Source organism: Staurois parvus, unplaced genomic scaffold (genome assembly GCF_062004578.1).
Source record: "Staurois parvus isolate SC_StPar_1 unplaced genomic scaffold, SC_StPar_1.0 ptg000163l, whole genome shotgun sequence".
NCBI classification, from domain to species: domain Eukaryota; kingdom Metazoa; phylum Chordata; class Amphibia; order Anura; family Ranidae; genus Staurois; species Staurois parvus.
Window position 1 is genome coordinate 759,330 of NW_028317959.1, and position 20,091 is coordinate 779,420.

The window sequence follows — 20,091 nt, forward strand, 5'->3', positions numbered from 1 at the left end:
AATGAGCTATTGTTAGTGTCCCTCTTTGCTATTTCAGAAATTGTAAGGTAAAATAATATCAAGAATATATAAATTGAGTGTAAAAGTGTTGACAATTCTTATTCAAAGACACTCCCCTTCATTTCTATGACTCTCCAAGGCAGCCATTCTCCACCAGGGTTCTTCCATAGGTGGCCTGGGGTTCCATGAGCTACGGCTAACTGACCTTCTATGTGATGGTACCTGCATAGTCCCAAGTCCAACACCACTTGGCAGTGCCAGAGACATAAATGTAAGGGTGGCAATCTGACCATCAATGTGAGGGGAACATTCATTGCACTGACAAAAAGCAATGTAAGAGGCATTTTCCCAATGACCACCAATGAACTAATTTTATCAGGAGTTCCTAAAGACCTTCAAATTACTGCAAGGGTTCATTTGGAGTAAACAGGGTTGAGAATGGCTGCTGTAGGGTTTGAAGGATCATGCTACATCACTGAGGTACTGGCATGGTGCAGTGTATTCTGTGTAGTAAGCATAGCATATGTAGGTAATAATGATAAATGTAAAGTGAGACTTATGGGGAATTAAACATTTTATTAGCAGGTTCTTAGCACAACTATTGTTTGATATATCTCAGGGCTGGTTTCAGCTGGCAGTGTTCCTAAAGCAAAGCTGATGACATTTTACACATGCATCATTGTTCTAACAAAGACACAGGCTTGGCTTGCAGTTGTGTTGACTATTCATTGATATCCACCAGTATGAACTGGCAATGCAGGGGTACACTTCAGCTGGAGCCTCTTTATTTCCTTAGTCCCAGGTACAATTCCAGATCCCATTTTACAACCATTTTTTGTAACGCAGCCTTTCATTGCCATCGAAAGCACATCACCACCTGCAAATCAAAAGAAGATTTTCTTCAATAGTTTGAAAAAGTAAAAGGTAAATCATTTTGCTGGGCCTGATTTCTCTGTTAAATGACCTATTTGTATTTCTGTCTGTGTTACTGTTGCAGATTTTCCCTCATTTCCTGTCTGGGAAAACCACTGCCAGCAGGACAGGAAGCGAGGTGAAATCTCTCGAACAGAGCCCCATATAGCAGAAAAACATGACAGCAGTTTTTATCTTTTAGGGACCACCTACCACAGATTTACTGAAGCAGAGCAGCCCTGCTGCGCCAGATTACATGCATGTACATAATTTGGCTTTTCCAGGTAGGGGGTGCCGCGCCCACTGGTGCCCCCTGGCTCTGTTTTCATTCACTACAGCACATGCTGATCAATGGGTCCCAGCCAATGATAACTGGCTGGGACCCGCTGAGTGAATGACAGGATAGAGTCCTGTGTTAGTAAACAACACAGGGCTCTCTACAGAGCACAGCAAAGCAAGGAGATAAAGCAGTCACAATGATTAGTAAAAGCAGCACACTTTACACCTTTACACTTGTTAGGCACAAAGTTAACCCATTGATTGCCCCTAAATGTTAACCCCTTCTCAGCCAGCGTCATTAGTACTGTGACTGTGCATATTATTAGTACTGCTCACTGTATTAGTGTCACTGGAGATGTCAGAGTCAGCCAGTTCCCACAAAGTATCAGTTAGTGTCAGATTTCCCACCGCACAATCACAGTCCCACTGTAGGTCACTGATCACAGCTATTACTAGTATAGAAAAAATTAATAAATAAAAATTCCAGTATACAGCGAGGAACAGAAGTATTTGAACACCCTGTGATTTTGCAAGTTCTCCCACTTAGAAATCATGGAGGGGTCTGAAATTCACATTGTAGGTGCATTCCCAGTCTGAGAGACAGAATTTAAAAAAAAATTCAGGAAATCACATTGTATGATTTTATAAGAATTTATTTGTCTTGCACTGCTGAACATAAGTATTTGAACACCTAAGAAACAGCAAGAATTCTGGCTCTCAAAGACCTGTTACTGTGCCTTCAAAAAGTCCACCTCTACTCCACTCATTAATCTAACTTAGTAGCACCTGTCTGAGCTCTTTAAAGACACCTGTCTACCCCACAGTCAGTCAGACACCAGCTACTATCATGGGCAAGAGCTGTCAAAAGACACCAGAGACAAAATTGTGGACCTCCACAAGGCTGGAAAGGGCTACGGGGCAATTGCCAAGCAGCTTGGTGAAAATAGATCAACTGTTGGAGCAATTGTTAGAAAATGGAAGAGGCTAAAGACGACTGTCAGTCTCCCTTGGACTGGGGCTCCATGCAAGATCTCACCTCGTGGGGTATCACTGATCATAAGAAAGGTGAGGAATCAGCCCAGAACTACAAGGGAGGAGCTGGTCAATGACATGAAGAGAGCTGGGACCACAGTTTCGAAGGTCACTGTCGGTAGAACACTACACCGTCATGGTTTCAAATCATGCATTGCACGGAAGGTTCCCCTGCTCAAGTCATCACATGTCCAGGCCCGTCTGAAGTTTGCCAATGGCCATCTGGATGATCCAGATGAGGCATGGGAGAAAGTCATGTCAGATGAGACCAAAGTAGACCTTTTTGATCTAAACTTCACTCGTCGTGTTTGGAGGAAAAAGAAGGATGAGTTGCATCCCAAGAACACCATCCCTACTGTGAAGCATGGGGGTGGTAACATCATGCTTTGGGGGTGCTTTTCTGCGAAGGGGACAGGACGACTGCACTGTATTAAGGAGAGGATGAATGGGGCCATTTATTGTGAGATTTTGAGCAACAACCTCCTTCCCTCAGTCAGAGCATTGAAGATGGGTTGTGGCTGGGTCTTCCAATATGACAACGACCCGAAGTGAAGTACACAGCCAGGATAACCAAGGAGTGGCTCCGTAAGAAGCATATCAAGGTTCTGGAGTGGCCTAGTCTCCATACCTAAATCCAATAGAACATCTTTGGAGGGAGCTGAAACTCCGTGTTGCTCAGCGACTGCCGCCAAAACCTGACAGATCTAGAGGAGATCTGTGTGGAGGAGTGGGCCAAAATCCCTGTTGCAGTGTGTGCAAACCTGGTCAAGAACTACAGGAAACGTTGGACCTCTGTAATTGCAAACAAAGGCTTCTGTACCAAATATTAACACTGATTTTATCAGGTGTTCAAATACTTATGTTCAGCAGTGCAAGACAAATAAATTCTTTAAAAATCATACTATGTGATTTCCTGAATTTATTTTTAAATTCTGTCTCTCAGAGTGGGAATGCACCTACAATGTGAATTTCAGACCCCTCCATGATTTCTAAGTGGGAGAACTTGCAAAATTGCAGGGTGTTCAAATACTTCTGTTCTTCACTGTATACCATCATTTGTAGACACTATAAATTTCATGCAAACCGATTAATATATGTTTATTGGGATTTTTTTTTTCACAAAAGACATGTACAGTAGCAGAACACATTGTGGTCTAAATTTTTTAAGACATTTTATTGTTTTATTATTTTACTGGATATGTTTTATGGCAGAAAGTAAAAAAAGATTTTTTGTTTTCAAAATTGTTGGTTTTTTTCATTTATATAACTAAAAAATAAAAAAAAAACCATTGGTGATCACATACCACCAAAAGAAAGCTCTATTTGAGTGAAAAAACCCCCCATAAATTTCATTTGGGTACCGTGTTGCATGACTGTGCAATTTTTACCTGTGATTAATACCAGCAGATATAGCCAGTAGCAATCATCACCGGTAGTCACGGCACCCGGTGCCCCTTTGCCAAAAGAACACAATAGCTCTGCGGGAGGGATTTCCCTATCAACTCTGATTGTGTTGGTGGGGGAATCAAGCTATTTTCTTTCCCGCAACTCACGGTTGCAGGAAAGAAAATCTCATCATTTATGGCCTGCCTTACTTTTACCATTGTCTAGCACATACAACGGGACTTTCAATTACAGTAGTCCGGGACAAATTAAAGAAGAAGACAAATCTTTCATACAAATGTATGTCAATGTTATTTATACAAACAACTAGTTTGCATATTATCACATACAATATTTAGTTTAAGTTATTTTAAAGCTAAAACATTTTTACCTAAATGCATTCCCTGCATTAAGATAAAAAAAGTTTTGCTACTACTTGATGTGACCCCCCCCCCAAACAGTTAAATGAGCCCTATATTGATCCAGTGCTGTGCCTGTTTGCAGTACCTCCCCCTGTCTTTTTCTTCTCATAGGAGGATCATGCAGCAGCCGCAACCATTGACCCCTGCTACTGTCAGGCAAATCCTGTGAGAAGAGAGCAGGAGGTGGGGCTGAGCCAGGCTGTGTGTGTCTATGGCCACACAAGACCCAACGCAGGAGCAAGCCTGCATGTCAGCCCCCATAGCAAGTAAAAAAATTTGAGCCTGAGAAAGAGGGTGCTGCCCTCGAAATGAGTAAGCCCTTTGGTGATGTCCAAACCTATGAGCACTTGGAGTGGCTGAACTGATTGTATCTCTATGATATGCATTGTCAGATATAACATATGAGAGTAGATATATTTACATTTCTGTTAATAAGTGGTTTTAGAGATGTGCAAGGCTGGTGTGCCCTCTATTTCTTTGTGTTTTCCTGAAGAAGAAATAGGCAGTATACATTATCATATGGTGACAATTGTGCCATGGGGGTCTATTCATTATCCACTTGACCTCCGGAAGATTTACCCCTCTTCATGACCAGGCTATTTTTTTTTGATATGTTGCTGTGTTACTTTAACTGATTATTGCGTGGTCATGCAAGCTGTACATAAATTTAATTTATATATTTTCACCACTAAAAGAGATTTTCTTTGGTGATATTTGATCACCTCTGGTTTTTTTATTTTTTTATTTTTTGTGCTGTAAATTATAAAATACTGAATTAAAAAAAACAAAACAATAATTTTTACTTTCTGCTATAAAACATATCCAATAAAAAAATTAAAATAATCTAATTTCTTTATAAATTTAGGCCAAAATGTATTTTGCTACGTACTTTTTGTAAAAAATCCCAATAAACATATATACTGATTGGTTTGTGCAAAAGTTATAGCATCTACAAATGGGAGTATATATACTGGAATTTTTTTTATACTAGCAATGGTGGTGATCAGCGACTTATAGTGGGACTGCAATATTGTGGCAGACAATCTTACACTAATATAATACAGTGATCAGTGCTGAAAATATACACTGTCACTGTATTAATGACACTGGCTGGGAAGGGATTTAACATCTAGGGCGATCAAAGAGTTAACTGTGTGCTTAGCTATGTGATTTGTGTACTGTGTGTGCTGTTTTTACTAGGCAATCTGCTCAATCTAGCAGATCTAGCAAAATCCAGAAGATCGCAGAGATCAACAAGTGCCGGCGCTCATCCACTGGTTGGCACCTGTTAACCGACTTGTGCTGTGCCCAATCATAGCAGAAGTGGCGCTCTGGCGGCACATGTGCGCCCCTACAGCGGAAATGCAAAGTCACGTTTATATACATGATTTTGCACAGAATGTCTGCTGTGTAGCAGTAAATCTGCTGTAGGGTGGATGGCAACTGGGTAAATAAAAAGACCAATGCATAAAAGGCAACAAACACAATTCTCCCAAGGGATAAAACCATTAGAGCATGCACTCCAAATGTATTCAGGACAACCCCAGACAATATACCCCATGGGTTCAGACATATGAAGGTTCCAAGGTCCAGATAGGTCCTATCCAGGGGTTGCCAACACCCCACAACTTTTTTTTTCTGACAAAAGATGAGAAATTTGCTGAGAAAGCACATTTGTACTGACAACTTGAAATATGACAGAGCCTCCTATTACATCAAGGTTCTCACAGCCCCCCCCCCCCCCTTACATCAAGGTCTCCAAATTACCTTCCCCCCCAATATCAGGGTCCCAAAAGTTCCTCCCCTTACACTGGGGCCCCACAGTTCCTTTTGCTTACATTAGGGTCTTAGCAGTCCTTCCTTAAATTAGGGTGCACAGTCCCCTCACTTACATTAGGATCACTAGAGTCCCTCCATCCACTTTCATTAGGGCCCTTATAGCCCTTAAATCAGAGTCCTTCTCTTACATAATGAATCTTAGAACCCCTGCTCACATCAGGGCCCCCAGGGCCCCACTTACATCAGAGTTCCTGTCTAATCTCACATCAGGGTCCCTGTAGGTCCCCTATTTTACATTCGGGTCCCAAGAGTCCCACCCTCTTATATTAGGGTCTATGCTTCACGGCAGGCAGTAGGGTGGAAGCTGAGAGGCAGAGCACTGGGAGCAGGTCTGGAGATGCAGGCAGAGAGTTGAGTGAAAGCTATGTTGGAGAAAACTAAACATATGTAGCGTCATCAACAAAGAATCCATCTATATATGTTTGTGTAACCTTTGTAGTGGGGTAAAACTTAAAAAAGACATTTGTTGAGCTCATTTTTTATTCAGCATTTACTGTGGACTTTCATTATACTGTAAAGTACTTTGGATGTTATCACTTGTATTCGCTATCATTCTTTGTATTTATCATATGAGGTTGATTTATTTGTTTTTTTACACATTTATTCATTTATATTTATTGTAGAATAGCAAAGCACTTTTCTTACATTGCATTATCCCTTTTACATCTGTTGCATGCAACACAATTGTTGAGGTCTTGTGCACAGAATGTTTGATCACTTCCTATATATACAGTATATTTGGTAATCACAATAGTTATTCTGAAATTGTAAGTAGGAATATATACATACTGGACAGCTCAATAATTCCCCTGTATTCCACGCACTCCAATTCATTCCCACCGCACAACACCATTTCTTTACTATTACAGCTCTTAGTAGATCCAGGCACATAGCAGCTTGGGCACCTGAAGCCATTCCGTAACAATGGTGAAGGACACAATTCTGAAAAAAAAAAGATTGATCTATTATTGGCCAATTTATCTATCTATCTATTCTTTTTTTTCATCTATTTCATCTGTCTTCAGCTTCTGACCCACAATAGTGAATGTAGATATGTAGATGAAATCGGATTCTATACAGAGAAACAGCCTGTGAACCTCAGACTTGGATGTCTCTTTGCCTTACATCGGGCTACTTGGTTAATGCTAATTCTCGTGCTTGCTGGGGATACATACCACTAAAAACTCTATCTAGGCTCTTCTACCTTCAAACAGAAGATTGTTTAAGTGCACTCTGGAAGAAGTTCTCAGCATAGTAGTTCATGGGTAGCAATTAATAAGGATGTGAATTATATTTGGGATGCCCGGGGAAAAAAATAGGGGCACCGCATCTTAGTTATAATATAAATCCTCATATGCTCAACCCAAATGGACTTTTGAGGTGCCCCAGAAACAGCCACAAGATACAAAATGTAAAATTAGGTGTCATACACATGCCCTTGCGACTTTATTTATACAAACAGTTAAAACTGAACCCGTATTGAACAACACAGTCATAACATAAAAGAAACTGCATAGTGGACTCCTCTCCAGTGATTAAGCACCATTCACCTCTACTGTCAATACATAGTTTCCAACAGGGAGTAGCAAATCCCCTCAGCATATATTGTCCACCGTTATTGTACAGTGTTAAATCCTCTATGCCTTACACAGGAATCGACATCTGCTTCTTCCGGACGATACCAAGTAGAGAGGCCATTTGCTATGCAGTATTCCAGTAAAATCAGTTTTCAATGGGTGTGACCCTCAGACCCCCCCAAAAAAAATCACTTGTGACCTCAGGGACTGCCAACAGATTTTTCTGGAATTCTGCATAGCGACTTGACTCTCTACTAGGTATTCTTCCAAGGAAGCAGGCACCAATTCCTGTGAAACGCGTAGAGGAATAACAGTACAATAATGGTGGACAATATATATGTTTTGGGGATTTGCTATCCCTGATAGAGACTTTCTATTAACAGTAGAATTGGATGGTACATAATCATTGGAAGGGAGCTGATTATACAGTCTTTTCTGTGTTTTGATTGTGTAGGTCTGTACGGGTTTAGTTTAAACCATTTGTATAAATTACATTTAACATTTTGTATCTGTTTCTGGGGCACCTTAAAAGTCCATTTGGGTTGAAGATACGAGGATTTACAAGGATGTGTGTCAGCACTCTAAAATGAGACTGTTCCCTTGAAAATGGTGAATTTTTAGTTTGGGATTCATTGGTGAGGGGTTTGAACCTATTTCAGGTTTCTTTTGCTGTCTGTGTCCCAACTTGGGAATGTTGCGCTCTTTATTTTTTCTGGTTGGCATTGTTGCTGGAAAGTGATGGGAATCTCAAAATGTTACCACTAGAACAGGAATATTGGGGAAGTCGTCCTATGAAGATGCCTGCTTTGGTGATAACAATCTATGAGAGCACTTCTATTTCCTATTGTGTCTTCAGGGAAGAAGCCAATGGAAATCTCCTGAATGGACACAGAGGGCATAAAACCTTGACCATTTCCTACTCCAAAATGACAAATATAGAAAAGGTTTGTGCTTTAAAGCAGAACTAAACTATCTGAGCAACATAAACTGAAAATGCTATTTTTTTATATATTTTTTAATATTCAAAGCAAACTCACCCATCTATCCATGTCTCAATTTTTTTTCTGAGAAGTCACTTTGAAAAACACCTCCCTAGCATTTCTAGTCACAGCCATCTTGAGTAAGGCCAGATGATTGATGTAACATTTGCTTCCTGGAATCCATCTGGCCTTTGCTCAGGCACACAGACAGGAAGTTATGCTTAGCTTAGAGAATTCCTCTTCTCCAGATAAAAGGAAAAAAAAAAACTCATGACAACTCTTGGAATGTATGACATCATGTTGGGCTAGGCCAGAAACCAGGAAGCAACTGAATGCATGGTAAAAAAAAAAGTTTAAAACAAGTGAATATAATATACCATCTTTACTATTTAGTAATGCTAGCAACTTCAGGATTTAGAGTGGAAGGTTTACCCCCCTTCATGACTAGGCCATTTTTTACTATACAGCGCTGCACTACTTTAACTGACAATTGAATGGTCATGCAAAGCAGAGAGATAGAAAGTAGCATTTCCCCGCTGACAGGAGAGATCTGCTGTTTACACTCAACTCTCTCCCCTGTAAGCTGCCCGGCCATGAATCGCTGAACGGGACCAAGTAAATGGCATCTTTGGAAGCCAATGACAACGCAAGTAGAGTGCCCGCGCCCCCTACCCGGAAATGCAAAATCATGTATACTTGCATGATTTTGCACAGAACAGCCACTCTGTAGCAGTAAAACTGCTACAGGGCTGCTGGGAAGTGGTCATAAATACTTAACATTGATTGAGACAGTTTAGTTCCTCTTTAAATACAATTTAAATCTTACAGTTGCTGAATTGCTAAGCTTCTTTACTAGATCACCTAATCTAAGACAAACTACTACATTGGTAAATTAGTTATATTATTATTATTCCAGTTATTCGTTTTAATATTTTTATAATTGTTTTCACAGACATGGATATGTAAACTCACTTTTAAATTTCATATTGGTATTACTGTTGTTTCCTTTCTTACATTCACCACTAACTCGAATAAAGAAGTCACGGCTTGTTGATGCAGAAAAGCATTTATTACACAATGGCTCAAAGGCACATGTTTTCTTCACTGAACTGTAAATCACATTGCCTGAAAAGAAAAAACAAAATCACAAAGAAAAAAGTGAACATTTGTCTTACCGGAGGTCATCTTACTGGCAGGTATTAGTGCCACTTTAATTATTATTCATCCTTTAGTGATGTAATGGGTGTAGATAGTGCCCCCTTATATGCCAGTTGTGGGTGGAGCCAAGTACACTTGGGGTATGGGAGCTGGACTCTACTGATCTGCAGAAATGTAGTGCTATGCTGGAGCTGAACTAGAGCGCCCTCTGCAGGACTGTACCACCAGGGTGGTGAGTAAGGACACTTTAGGAATAGACAGAGAAACCTTTATTTATTCCAGGTAACAGGCTACAGGCCGGGAATATGCATGTGGCAGGCCTCAGGAGAATGTTCATTTTATTGTGTTCAGTGTGTTAAAGCGGTAGTAACCTCAAAACGAAAATGTAATATATTGCAGCTTACCGATCTTTAGATGTGGTGGCAGCATTAGTTTTCTTTTTTAGGATTTTTCCACTTTATTTCACTTGGTGATCCTGCCACTAGCATGCTTCCTATTTCTAGAGCTTTCTTTTGGTGGTATTTAATTACCACTGGGTTTTTATTTTTTGCTAAGCAAACTAAAAAAGACTGAACATTTTTAAAAATAAAAATGTTTTTTTTTCTTAGTTTCTGTTATAAAATGTTGTAAATAAGTAATTTTTCTCCTTCGCTGAGGTACGCTAATGAGGCTACAGTGATGGGCATTGATAGGCTGCACTGATGGGCATTGATAGACTGCACTGATAGATGGCACTGATAGGCGGCACTGATGGGTACTGACAGGCATCATTGATGGACACTGCAAGGCAGTACTGATGGGCACTGATATGTGGCACTGATAGGCAACAATGATGAGCACTGATAGGTGGCAGTGATGAGTACTGACAGGCATAATTGATGTACACTGCAAGGTGGCACTGATAGGCAGCAATGCTAGCTACTGATAGGTGGCACTGATCGGTACTGATTGGCACTGATAGGTTGCACTGATGAGGAGGCACTGATAGGCGGCACTGATGGGCATTGCCAAGCATCACTGGTGGGCACTGAAAGGCAGCACTCATATATGGCACTGATAGGCAGCACTGATAGGTGGCACTTACTGGAACTGTTAGGCGGCACTGACGGGCACTGATAGGCATCACTGATTGGCACTAATAGGCATCACTGACTGGCACTTATAGTTGGCACTGAAAGGCAGTTGTGATGGGCACTGATATGTGGCATTGATGTGCACTGTTGGGCACTGATATGTGGTATTGATGTGCACTGAAGGTCACTGTTATGTGGCATTGATGGGCACTGACAGGCAGCAATTATGGGCATTGACAGGCAGCACTTATGGGGCTGCACTGATGATCAGTGCCCTGATTATCAGTGTAGATGTCCCCTCTGAGAAATGCTGCTTGCCGGCTCTCCTCACGTGCTGTCAGCATGAGGAAAGGTGAGCCGATAACTAGCATTTCCTATTTACATGTGATCAGTTGTGATTGGACACAGCTGATCACATGATATACCCCGTGTCATCGTCTCTTTACTGCGATCGGTGAACCGATGTGTCCAAGGGACACAGTGCACCATTGATTGCCAGGCCGTACGCGCAGCTAGAGTGGGAGAGCGTTGTATGTTGTCCTCCCAGAACAAGAGAGCCACTGCTCGCCTGTCATTTCCTTATACGGCTGGCAGGAGGTGGTTAAAAATAAAGACTTACTAGCTGATGGGGACTCTAATGGGGACCATGATGTATTAGGGACTCTGATAGGAATACTGTTATGGACCCCGATGTAAGGAGAGGCTCTGATGTAAGTTGATACCTGGATGGGCACTTGAAAGTATGGGGGCCTCTGATGGGAACTTACAAGAACGCAAGTCTTACTTACTGATATTGGAATATTCAGACAGCATCATACACTTGGATCCACTACATTGAGTTTCCTTTTCTGTGCAGCAATTAGTTGAGTCAAGCGTCCAACACCTTTGGCATATAATCTTGAGATGACCTAAAATACAAAAAAAGGCAAAATAAAGGCTTTAAAGTGAAAATAAATCAAATCTGAAATAAATAGAGTTTTAAATTTGACAATGGGGCCTGACTCTAAGGGGTTGATTTACCTAAGGAAAATAAACCGATCGTTTTGCAAGCAAAGTTACATGTTGCAGGGGAATATACCCCAAAGTTTAATGAACGTTTTGAAGCTTTGCTGACTTCCATCATCAAATCACCTGCAAGCAAAAATGCTGTTTTTTTCTTTATTTTCCTTGAATGTGATTGGGTATTCTTTGCAAAGTAAAATTTCACCACATTCACTATGTTCTGGGGGCAAATCCTTCTACAAAATTCAGTGTCCCTTGCAAAGTAAACAACCTATTTGCCTATCAATCTCCTAATTGTTCTTAATGGGTATCTTTAACCTGCCAGATCTAGAGCACTTCAATGACATAGCTTTCACTAGAACTCTTTTCCTAGTCAGAGAAAGTACTTTAAAGTAGATATCCCCAACCGCACCCGCATGTGGATAGACTGTCAACATCACATTGCACTTAGAAAATGGATAAGCAATCCATAAAAATATTTGGTTACCTAAGTGACTACTCCACAGTTTGACCCACATGGTCTGATTGCTAGTTGTGACAGACCCAACTGGGACAGGGGCTTTTGGAGGGGACTAGGGGCTAGCCTTTTGCGCACTAATTATGGCCCATGGAGAGATCTCTAATGATGGATAACAAGGTGATGAACGCTGAGATCGAGGCTAGGAATAATTCTCTGCATAAAGAAATAAATATTCCCTTCTGAAGTGGATGGAAAGATGTAAAATTAATCTTGTACAGGTTAATGGTCAGAAGAAATATGGTGGCCCTCACTAGATGTGCAACAATGAGACGACCCCCAAAACAGGAATGGTCTTACAGGTGGAGGCCACTGACATTTTTTTCCCTACTCATCTTTACTGACTGTTTTTCACTAGTTTTGCATTTGACTAGGGTCATTGTCGCTACTGATAGCATGAGGCGATACCTGGACCCTACAGAGGTTGCACAGGCAGTCCAACTCCTCCAGGATGGCACATCAATATGTGCCATTGCCAGAAGCCTTTTTGTGTCTCCCAGCACAGTCTCAAGAGCATGGAGGAAATTCCAGGAGACAAGCAGTTTCTCTAGGAGAGCTGGACAGGGTTATAAAAGGTCTTTAACCCATCAGCAGGACTGGTATCTGCTTCTTTTTGCAAGAAGGAACAGGATGAGAACTGCCAGAGCCCTACAAAATGACCTCCAGCAGGCTACTGGTGTGAATGTCTCTAACCAAACAATGAGAAACAGACTTCATGAAGGTGGCCTGAGGGCCCGATGTCCTCTAGTGGGCCCTGTGCTCACCATAGACCTTGATTTACATTTGCCATTGAACACCAGAATTGGCAGGTCCGCCACTGGCTCCCTGTGCTTTTCACAGATGAGAGCAGGTTAACCTTGAGCACATGTGACAGAAGTGAAAAGGGTCTGGAGAAGCTAAGAAGAATGTTATGCTGTCTGTAACATCGTTCAGATGATAGTTTTTGTGGTGGGTCAGTGATGGTCTGGGGAGGCACATCCATGGTGGGATGAACAGACCTCTACAGGCTAGACCAGGGGTGGGCAAACTTTTTGACTTGAGGGCCGCAATGGGTTCATATATTGGACCCGGGGGCCGGACCAAGGGTAGATGAATGATGTGTATGTGTCATCCATAGTAAGTATAGTAATATTCCCCCATAGTAAGCATAGTAATTAATCCCCCATATAGTAATTCATCCCCCATAGTAATTCATCCCCCATAGTAATTCATCCCCCATATAGTAATTCATCCCCCATATAGTAATTAATCATCCATAGTAATTCATCCCCCATAGTAATTCATCCCCCATATAGTAATTCGTCCCCCATATAGTAATTCGTCCCCCATAGTAATTCATCCCCCATATAGCCATTCATCCCCCATATAGCAATTCATCCCCCATAGTAATTCATCCCCCACATAGTAATCAATCCCCCACATAGTAATTCATCCCCCATAGTAATTCATCCCCCATATAGTAATTCATCCCCCATATAGTAATTCATCCCCCATATAGTAATTCATCCCCCATAGTAATTCATCCCCCATAGTAATTCATCCCCCATATAGTAATTAATCCCCCATAGTAATTCATCCCCCATAGTAATTCATCCGCCATATAGTAATTCATCCCCCATAGTAATTCATCCCCCATAGTAATTAATCCCCCATATAGTAATTCATCCCCCATATAGTAATTCATCCCCCATATAGTAATACATCCCCCATATAGTAATTCATCCCCATATAGTAATTCATCCCCCATATAGTAATTCATCCCCCATATAGTAATACATCCCCCATATAGTAATTCATCCCCCATATAGTAATTCATCCCCCATATAGTAATACATCCCCCATATATTAATTCATCCCCATATAGTAATTCATCCCCCATAGTAATTCATCCCCCATATAGTAATTCATCCCCCATAGTAATTCATCCCCCATATAGTAATTCATTCCCCATATTAATTCATCCCCCATATTATGTCCCCAAGTCCCCCCTGTGTCAATTCACTTACCTTTGCTCTGCGCGTTCCTCTTGTTCCTCTTGTTCCCGCGCCGTTCGGTGTAGCATGAAGATCTGTCTCCTATGAGGATCTGTCCCCCTCGACGTATCTGCGCATGTGCCAGTTTCAGGCATTAGCAGCCGATCGGCGATCTCCGGCACATGCGCAGATACGTCGAGGGGGGACAGATCCTCATAGGAAACAGGGCGGACTGTGAGAGGAGCCTAGCGGGAGCCTAGCTCCGCAGGCCGGATTAAAAGGTCCGCCGGGCCGTATACGGCCCGCGGGCCGTAGTTTGCCCATTGCTGGGCTAGACAATGGCACCCTGACTGCCATTAGGTATTGGGATGAAATCCTTGGACCCATTGTCAAGCCCTATGCTGGTGCAGTGGGTCCTGGGTCCCTCCTGCTGCATGACAATGCCGGCCTCATCTGGCAAGAGTATGCAGACAGTTCCTAGAGGATGAAGGAATTGATACCATTGAATGTCCCCCACACTCGCCTGAACTCAATCCAATAAATCACCTCTGGGATATCATGTTTCAGTCCATCCGCCGCCACCAGGTTGCACCTCAGACTGTCCAGGAGCTCAGTGATGCCCTGGCCAAGATCTGGGAGGAAATACCCCAGGATACTATCCGTCATCTCAGGAGCATGCCCCAACGTTGTCAGGCATGCACACAAGCACATGCGAGCCATACAAACTACTGAGTACCATTTTGAGTTGTTGCAATGAAATTTGGAAATTTGGAATCACCCAATCTGGGTGACAGGCATTCTGTCACACTAGTGTTACTGAGTTAATCTTTACAATTCTAGTTAACCAGTTTCTGTCCAGCCTATAAATTCCCTCAATGCAGAGATTAGGGGTTGTTTTACTAACCTCATATGTGAACAAGCCTTAATAGTGCAGCCAGTCACAGTGTCTTTGATAACCACCACACCTCACCGCCACACCTGTCCCTATCTCACTAGACCAATGTATGCCAGCAGAAGTGTTCCTGCTCATCATCACACATGTCCCAGTTTCATCAGATCATTGTAAGCCAGCAACGGTGTCACTGATCGCTGACACACCTGTTCCAACTGTTACTAGACCAGGGTTTACCAGCAGCAGTGTTACTGATGACCATCACACATGCCTGTGTTTCTGATTGCAGCCACAGCAGAACAGTTTCAATAGACAAGTGTATGCCACCAACAGTGCCCCAGATCACCATTACATATACTGTATCCCAGTTTCCCCAAACTAGTGTAAGCCAGTGTCAGGAAGTATTGCTCAAGCCTGGGATCAAAGGAATACTCTTGCGTGCAGAATGGCTTATTAGGACCCTGCGTGCATCTACATGAGCACGTACGCATTAACGTGCATATAAGCGTTACAGTTCGTGAGCATGCTTATTGCACTTTGATGCCCAATTGTCTATTTAAAGCCTTACAGGACTCAGGTTCATTGCTGAGTGGACATCAGATTCTTCTGTTTGTGACCTGATCCTGTGTTCATCCATATCCTGACCCAGCTTGTATCCTGATCCTACTTGATCCTGAAATACTGCTGCTGACTCTGGCTTGTGACCTGACCTTGCTTCCTGCTGCTGTTCCGGTACATCTTCTGCTCACTTGGAACTGACCTTGGCCTGGATCTGACTCTGCACTCCTGCTTCTACTGTTGCTGACCCCTGCCTGTCTGACTACACAGCCGAGATCCAGTATCTGCCTGCTGCCAGCTGGCCTGCTTCAGTTCTGCATCTGACCAAGTTATTTTGAATTAGATCTCCAACAGACACTGGTGCCATTCTGTGCCCTGTTATACACTATCAACATCCCCGGAAGGAAAAAGGACAAGGGGTTTATGGGCAGCCCTCTCAACAATTCGGCCTCGATCAGGAATGTGACAGCCAACAACAGCATTATTGATCACTGCCACACCTGTGCAGTGTCACCAGACCAGTGTAAGCCAGCAATAGTGTTCCTAATCACTGCCACATCAGCCTCAGTGTCACCAGACCAGCGTGAGCCAGCAATAGCGTTCCTAATCACTGCCACATCAGCCCCAGTGTCACCAGACCAGTATAAGCCTGCAACAGTGTTCCTGATCACTGCCACATCAGCCCCAGTGTCACCAGACCAGTGTAAGCCTGCAACAGTGTTCCTGATCACTGCCACATCAGCCCCAGTGTCACCAGACCAGTGTCAGCCTGCAACAGTGTTCCTGATCACTGCAACATCATCCTAAATGTCAGCAAACTAGTGTGAGCCAGCAAGAGTGTTCCTGATCACTGCCACATCATCCCAAATGTCAGCAGACCAGTGTGAGCCAGCAACAGTGTTCCTGATCACTGCCACATCAGCCCCAGTGTCACCAGACCAGTGTGAGCCAGCAACAGTGTTCCTGATCACTGCCACATCATCCCAAGTGTCACCAGACCAGTGTGAGCCAGCAACAGTGTTCCTGATCACTGCCACATCAGCCCCAGTGTAACCAGACCAGTGCCAGCCTGCAACAGTGTTCCTGATCACTGCCACATCAGTCCCAGTGTCACCAGACCAGCGTAAGCCAGCAGCAGTGTTCCTGATCACTGCCACATCAGCCCCAGTGTAACCAGACCAGTGCCAGCCTGCAACAGTGTTCTTGATCACTGCCACATTAGCCCCAGTGTCACCAGACCAGTGTAAGCCTGCAACAGTGTTCCTGATCACAGTCACATCAGCCCCAGTGTCACCAGACCAGTGTAAGCCTACAATATTGTTCTTGATCGACACTGCACAATCCCAGTTTCACCAAACCAGTATAAGCCAGCAACAGTGATACTCATTTGTGCCACATCTGTCCTAGTATTGCTAGACAAGTGTATGCCAGCAAAAATGTTCCTTATCATTGACACACCAGTCCTAGCATCACCAGAACAGTGTAGCCAGTAACAGTGTTCCTGATCACCGCCATACCTTTTCCAGTGTCACAAGACCAGCACAGCCAACAACAGTGTTCCTGATCACTTCCACAACAGTACAGGTTGTCTGTTTATTGACCTTGCTTATGCCTGCTGCCTGGACCGATCCTTTGCTTGTTTGCTGACCGTAATTCTGCTTGCCACCTGAACTGACCCATCTGTATGTCCACTGGTTATGTTTCGGTGAGACACCAGTCCCAGCTATCCCCTGTGAACAACTGTGCACCTGGAACCTCAGGAACTCTTCTGTTTTTCTTTCTCTCAGCCTCATGTACTTCTTGGCTAGTGGCTTTCCTGGGGCAGCCAGGTACCAGTAGGATAGGCTTACTTGGCATATAGGAATGGAGAAGGCTATAGGTAATGCTGCACTAAGCTATATTCCCTGAACACTCATTCAGAGATGACAGTACACAGTTTTTGATACAGTTTGTTTGATTTTTATGATATGCAAGATACAATTTGTGGTATAATCAGTCCAAACAGTTAAAAAGTCTCACACATATGTTATTGCCATACTCAATGTGTTTAATGTGTTTTGGAATGCAATTCTAAGTATGCCCTTTCTGTGTGGGAAGATTTCTTATTAAATAGACAACTCTGTGCATTCTTTCTTCATTTTCCAAAAACTTGTCACAAAAAATAAGTCTTCTCACCATTCCTCTTAAAACATCTTAGATTGTTACTTTCCAAAATGAAGTCATTTTTTGGGATGTTTCTACAGTCATGATATCTCAGGGCCTCTAAAAATGCACAAAATGCACAACTGATGCCCTTTGAAAGCCTGAAGCTGCTCCTTGTAATTTTGGCCTTGGTTAAGCTGTGAAAAAGTCTCATGCTTGTGGTATCATCTTACTCAGGAGGAGTAGCAGAATGTGTTGGGGGTATAATTCTAAGTAAAAAAAAGTAAATTTCATTCTCATTCTTTATTTACTAAAATTTTGTTGCAAAACAATGAAGACTTCAAAAGAGTCACTATGCCTCTTAGAAAATAGCTTAGGGTGATGTAAAGCTTGGATACAGCTGCTCGGCCATGGAAACCCATTCCATAAAGCTCTCTAAGCACTGTTGTTGTGCTAATCTGAAGGCCACATAAAGTTTGGAGGTCTCTAGCTATTGACTCTGCAGACATTGGTGACTTCTGTGCACTGTGCGCTTCGGCATATGCTGACCCCGCTCTGTCATTTTACGTGGCCTACCACTTTGTGTCTGAGTTGCTGTTGCTCCCAGTTGCTTCCACTTTGTTATAATACCACTAGCAGTTGACTGTGGAATATTTAGTAGCAGGTAAATTTCATGGATGGACATATTGCACAGGTGACCACCTATCATGGTACCACGCTAGAAATCACTGAGCTCCTGAGAGCGACCCATTCTTTCACAAATGCTTGTAGAAGCAGTTTGCATGCCTAGGGGCTTGATTTTATACAGCTGTGGCCATGGAGGTGATTGGAACACCTGAATCCAATGATTTGGGGGGGGGGGGGAGGGGTCCCAATACTTTTGGCAATATAGTGTGTGAGTGTGTATATATATATATATATATATATATATATATATATAAAAGCAGGAGTTCCATAAGACCCGAAAGGTTCTAGTGTATTAGATGTCATTTGTAGATGGATTACAATTAAAATGCTCAACGATAGGTTTTCCATAACCCTCCTCATCCCAGGAAGATTCTCAACTACTGCAATACGACTTGTTCATGTCTTGGCTCATGTTCTGTTTACCCTGGTACAATATGTTTTTTGTCCTTTGAGCCTTTCTGTGGCCCTGGTCACTCCTAATGTTACTGTACAATGTGATGCTTTGACATTCAATGTACTTCAGTTGACATCGTGCTATCCTTTTTATTGCATATCATTTGTACAAATAAAAGAATTAAAAAAAAATGCTCAGCTGAATACATGTTGCAGTTTAATAAATGTTTCCTTTTTCCTCTTGCCTTTGTACATCAAATTCCCATGTCAATGTAACACATATGTTTGCTATAAATTCCTGCCTACTATAGAGCATAAATGCTGGGTGAGCTCTTGCCTTGAAGCTCTGAGTTTAAATGTTTTACAGTTTCCATTGCATCACATAATGGCCACTTGAGTTTATCTACACCAAAGAAAAAACCTAATATATTAAAGCTTAGCAGATGTGGTGGCTGCATTAGGTTATTTCCCCTTTCTATTTATCTGTTGACCCTGCCAATAAAACACTCAATAACCAAAATGTATCTATAAAGATGCAGAATTGTCATCCTAGGCTGCCCGCTCTTAGTTTCTGATCTCCATAACATAGGGATGAGGGTTTTCTGTGGTCCACAAAAAACTAGGCGGGACTGATAACCCTGCTTGGGATTGTAACACCAGCAGCGTGTACAGGAAGTAATCAACTCACTGGATTTCTGGCAGGATCAACAGGTATTTTTGTGCACTTATGGGAGCAAATAAGAAAAGCAAGTGGCTTACTTACTTTTAGGGTGCATGTAAGTTGGGGACTTTGATTTCAAGCTTTATGTAAAGGATTAGTACTAATGTGAATATATTTATATGCTCTATTAAACTCTGTTTAGTATGTTGGTGCAAAATAAATAATAAAAAATAATTTGATGTCAAAATAATTTCTTACCTGTAGTCACCACACTGCTCAAGATCAAAAAGACGAAGATTGTATTCATGGTTATGAAAGCCCAATTCAGGTTTGAAGACAGAAAGCTGAGTTGCAAGTCCGGTCTTGTAGTCACCTATTTCCAGTGAGGGGTTATGATGACCAGATAGATATTTATACAAGTTTAGCATTGTACCAAGGTGCAAGCAGTTCTTTGGCAAAAGATATGTTCTTTGAATTTCATTATTTATATTTGTTTACTCAGACATTGATCTGAACTGTTTGGACGCCTATGAAAGTTTTTGAAAGGATTCAAGGATCTGAAGAAGGATGTTTTAAGAAGAAAGGTAACCCATAAACTGCCAAATATGCAG

General features: G+C 42.2%; 1 protein-coding gene across 1 annotated transcript; it reads right to left on the reverse strand.

The window, feature by feature from the left end:
* Nucleotides 1-562: 562 nt before the first annotated feature.
* Nucleotides 563-19,787, reverse strand: LOC149462981 (phospholipase A2 inhibitor NAI-like). The gene is made up of 5 exons (XM_089676085.1): nucleotides 19,739-19,787; nucleotides 11,444-11,563; nucleotides 9,397-9,549; nucleotides 6,657-6,809; nucleotides 563-877 (listed from the first exon to the last, which is right to left on the reverse strand). Exons 1-5 carry the CDS (start codon nucleotides 19,785-19,787, stop codon nucleotides 726-728), a joined length of 627 nt encoding a protein of 208 aa, XP_089532211.1. The 3' UTR covers nucleotides 563-725.
* Between the last annotated feature and the right edge of the window lie 304 nt (nucleotides 19,788-20,091).

Coding starts and splice junctions, on each gene's coding strand:
- LOC149462981 (XM_089676085.1), bottom strand. CDS start 19,787: ATGAATACAATCTTCGTCTTTTTGATCTTGAGCAGTGTGGTGACTACA. Junction 11,564..19,738: donor GAGCAGTGTGGTGACTACAG/GTAAGAAATTAT, acceptor TTTGTATTTTAG/GTCATCTCAAGATTATATGC. Junction 878..6,656: donor GGGAATTATTGAGCTGTCCA/GTATGTATATAT, acceptor TTTGATTTGCAG/GTGGTGATGTGCTTTCGATG.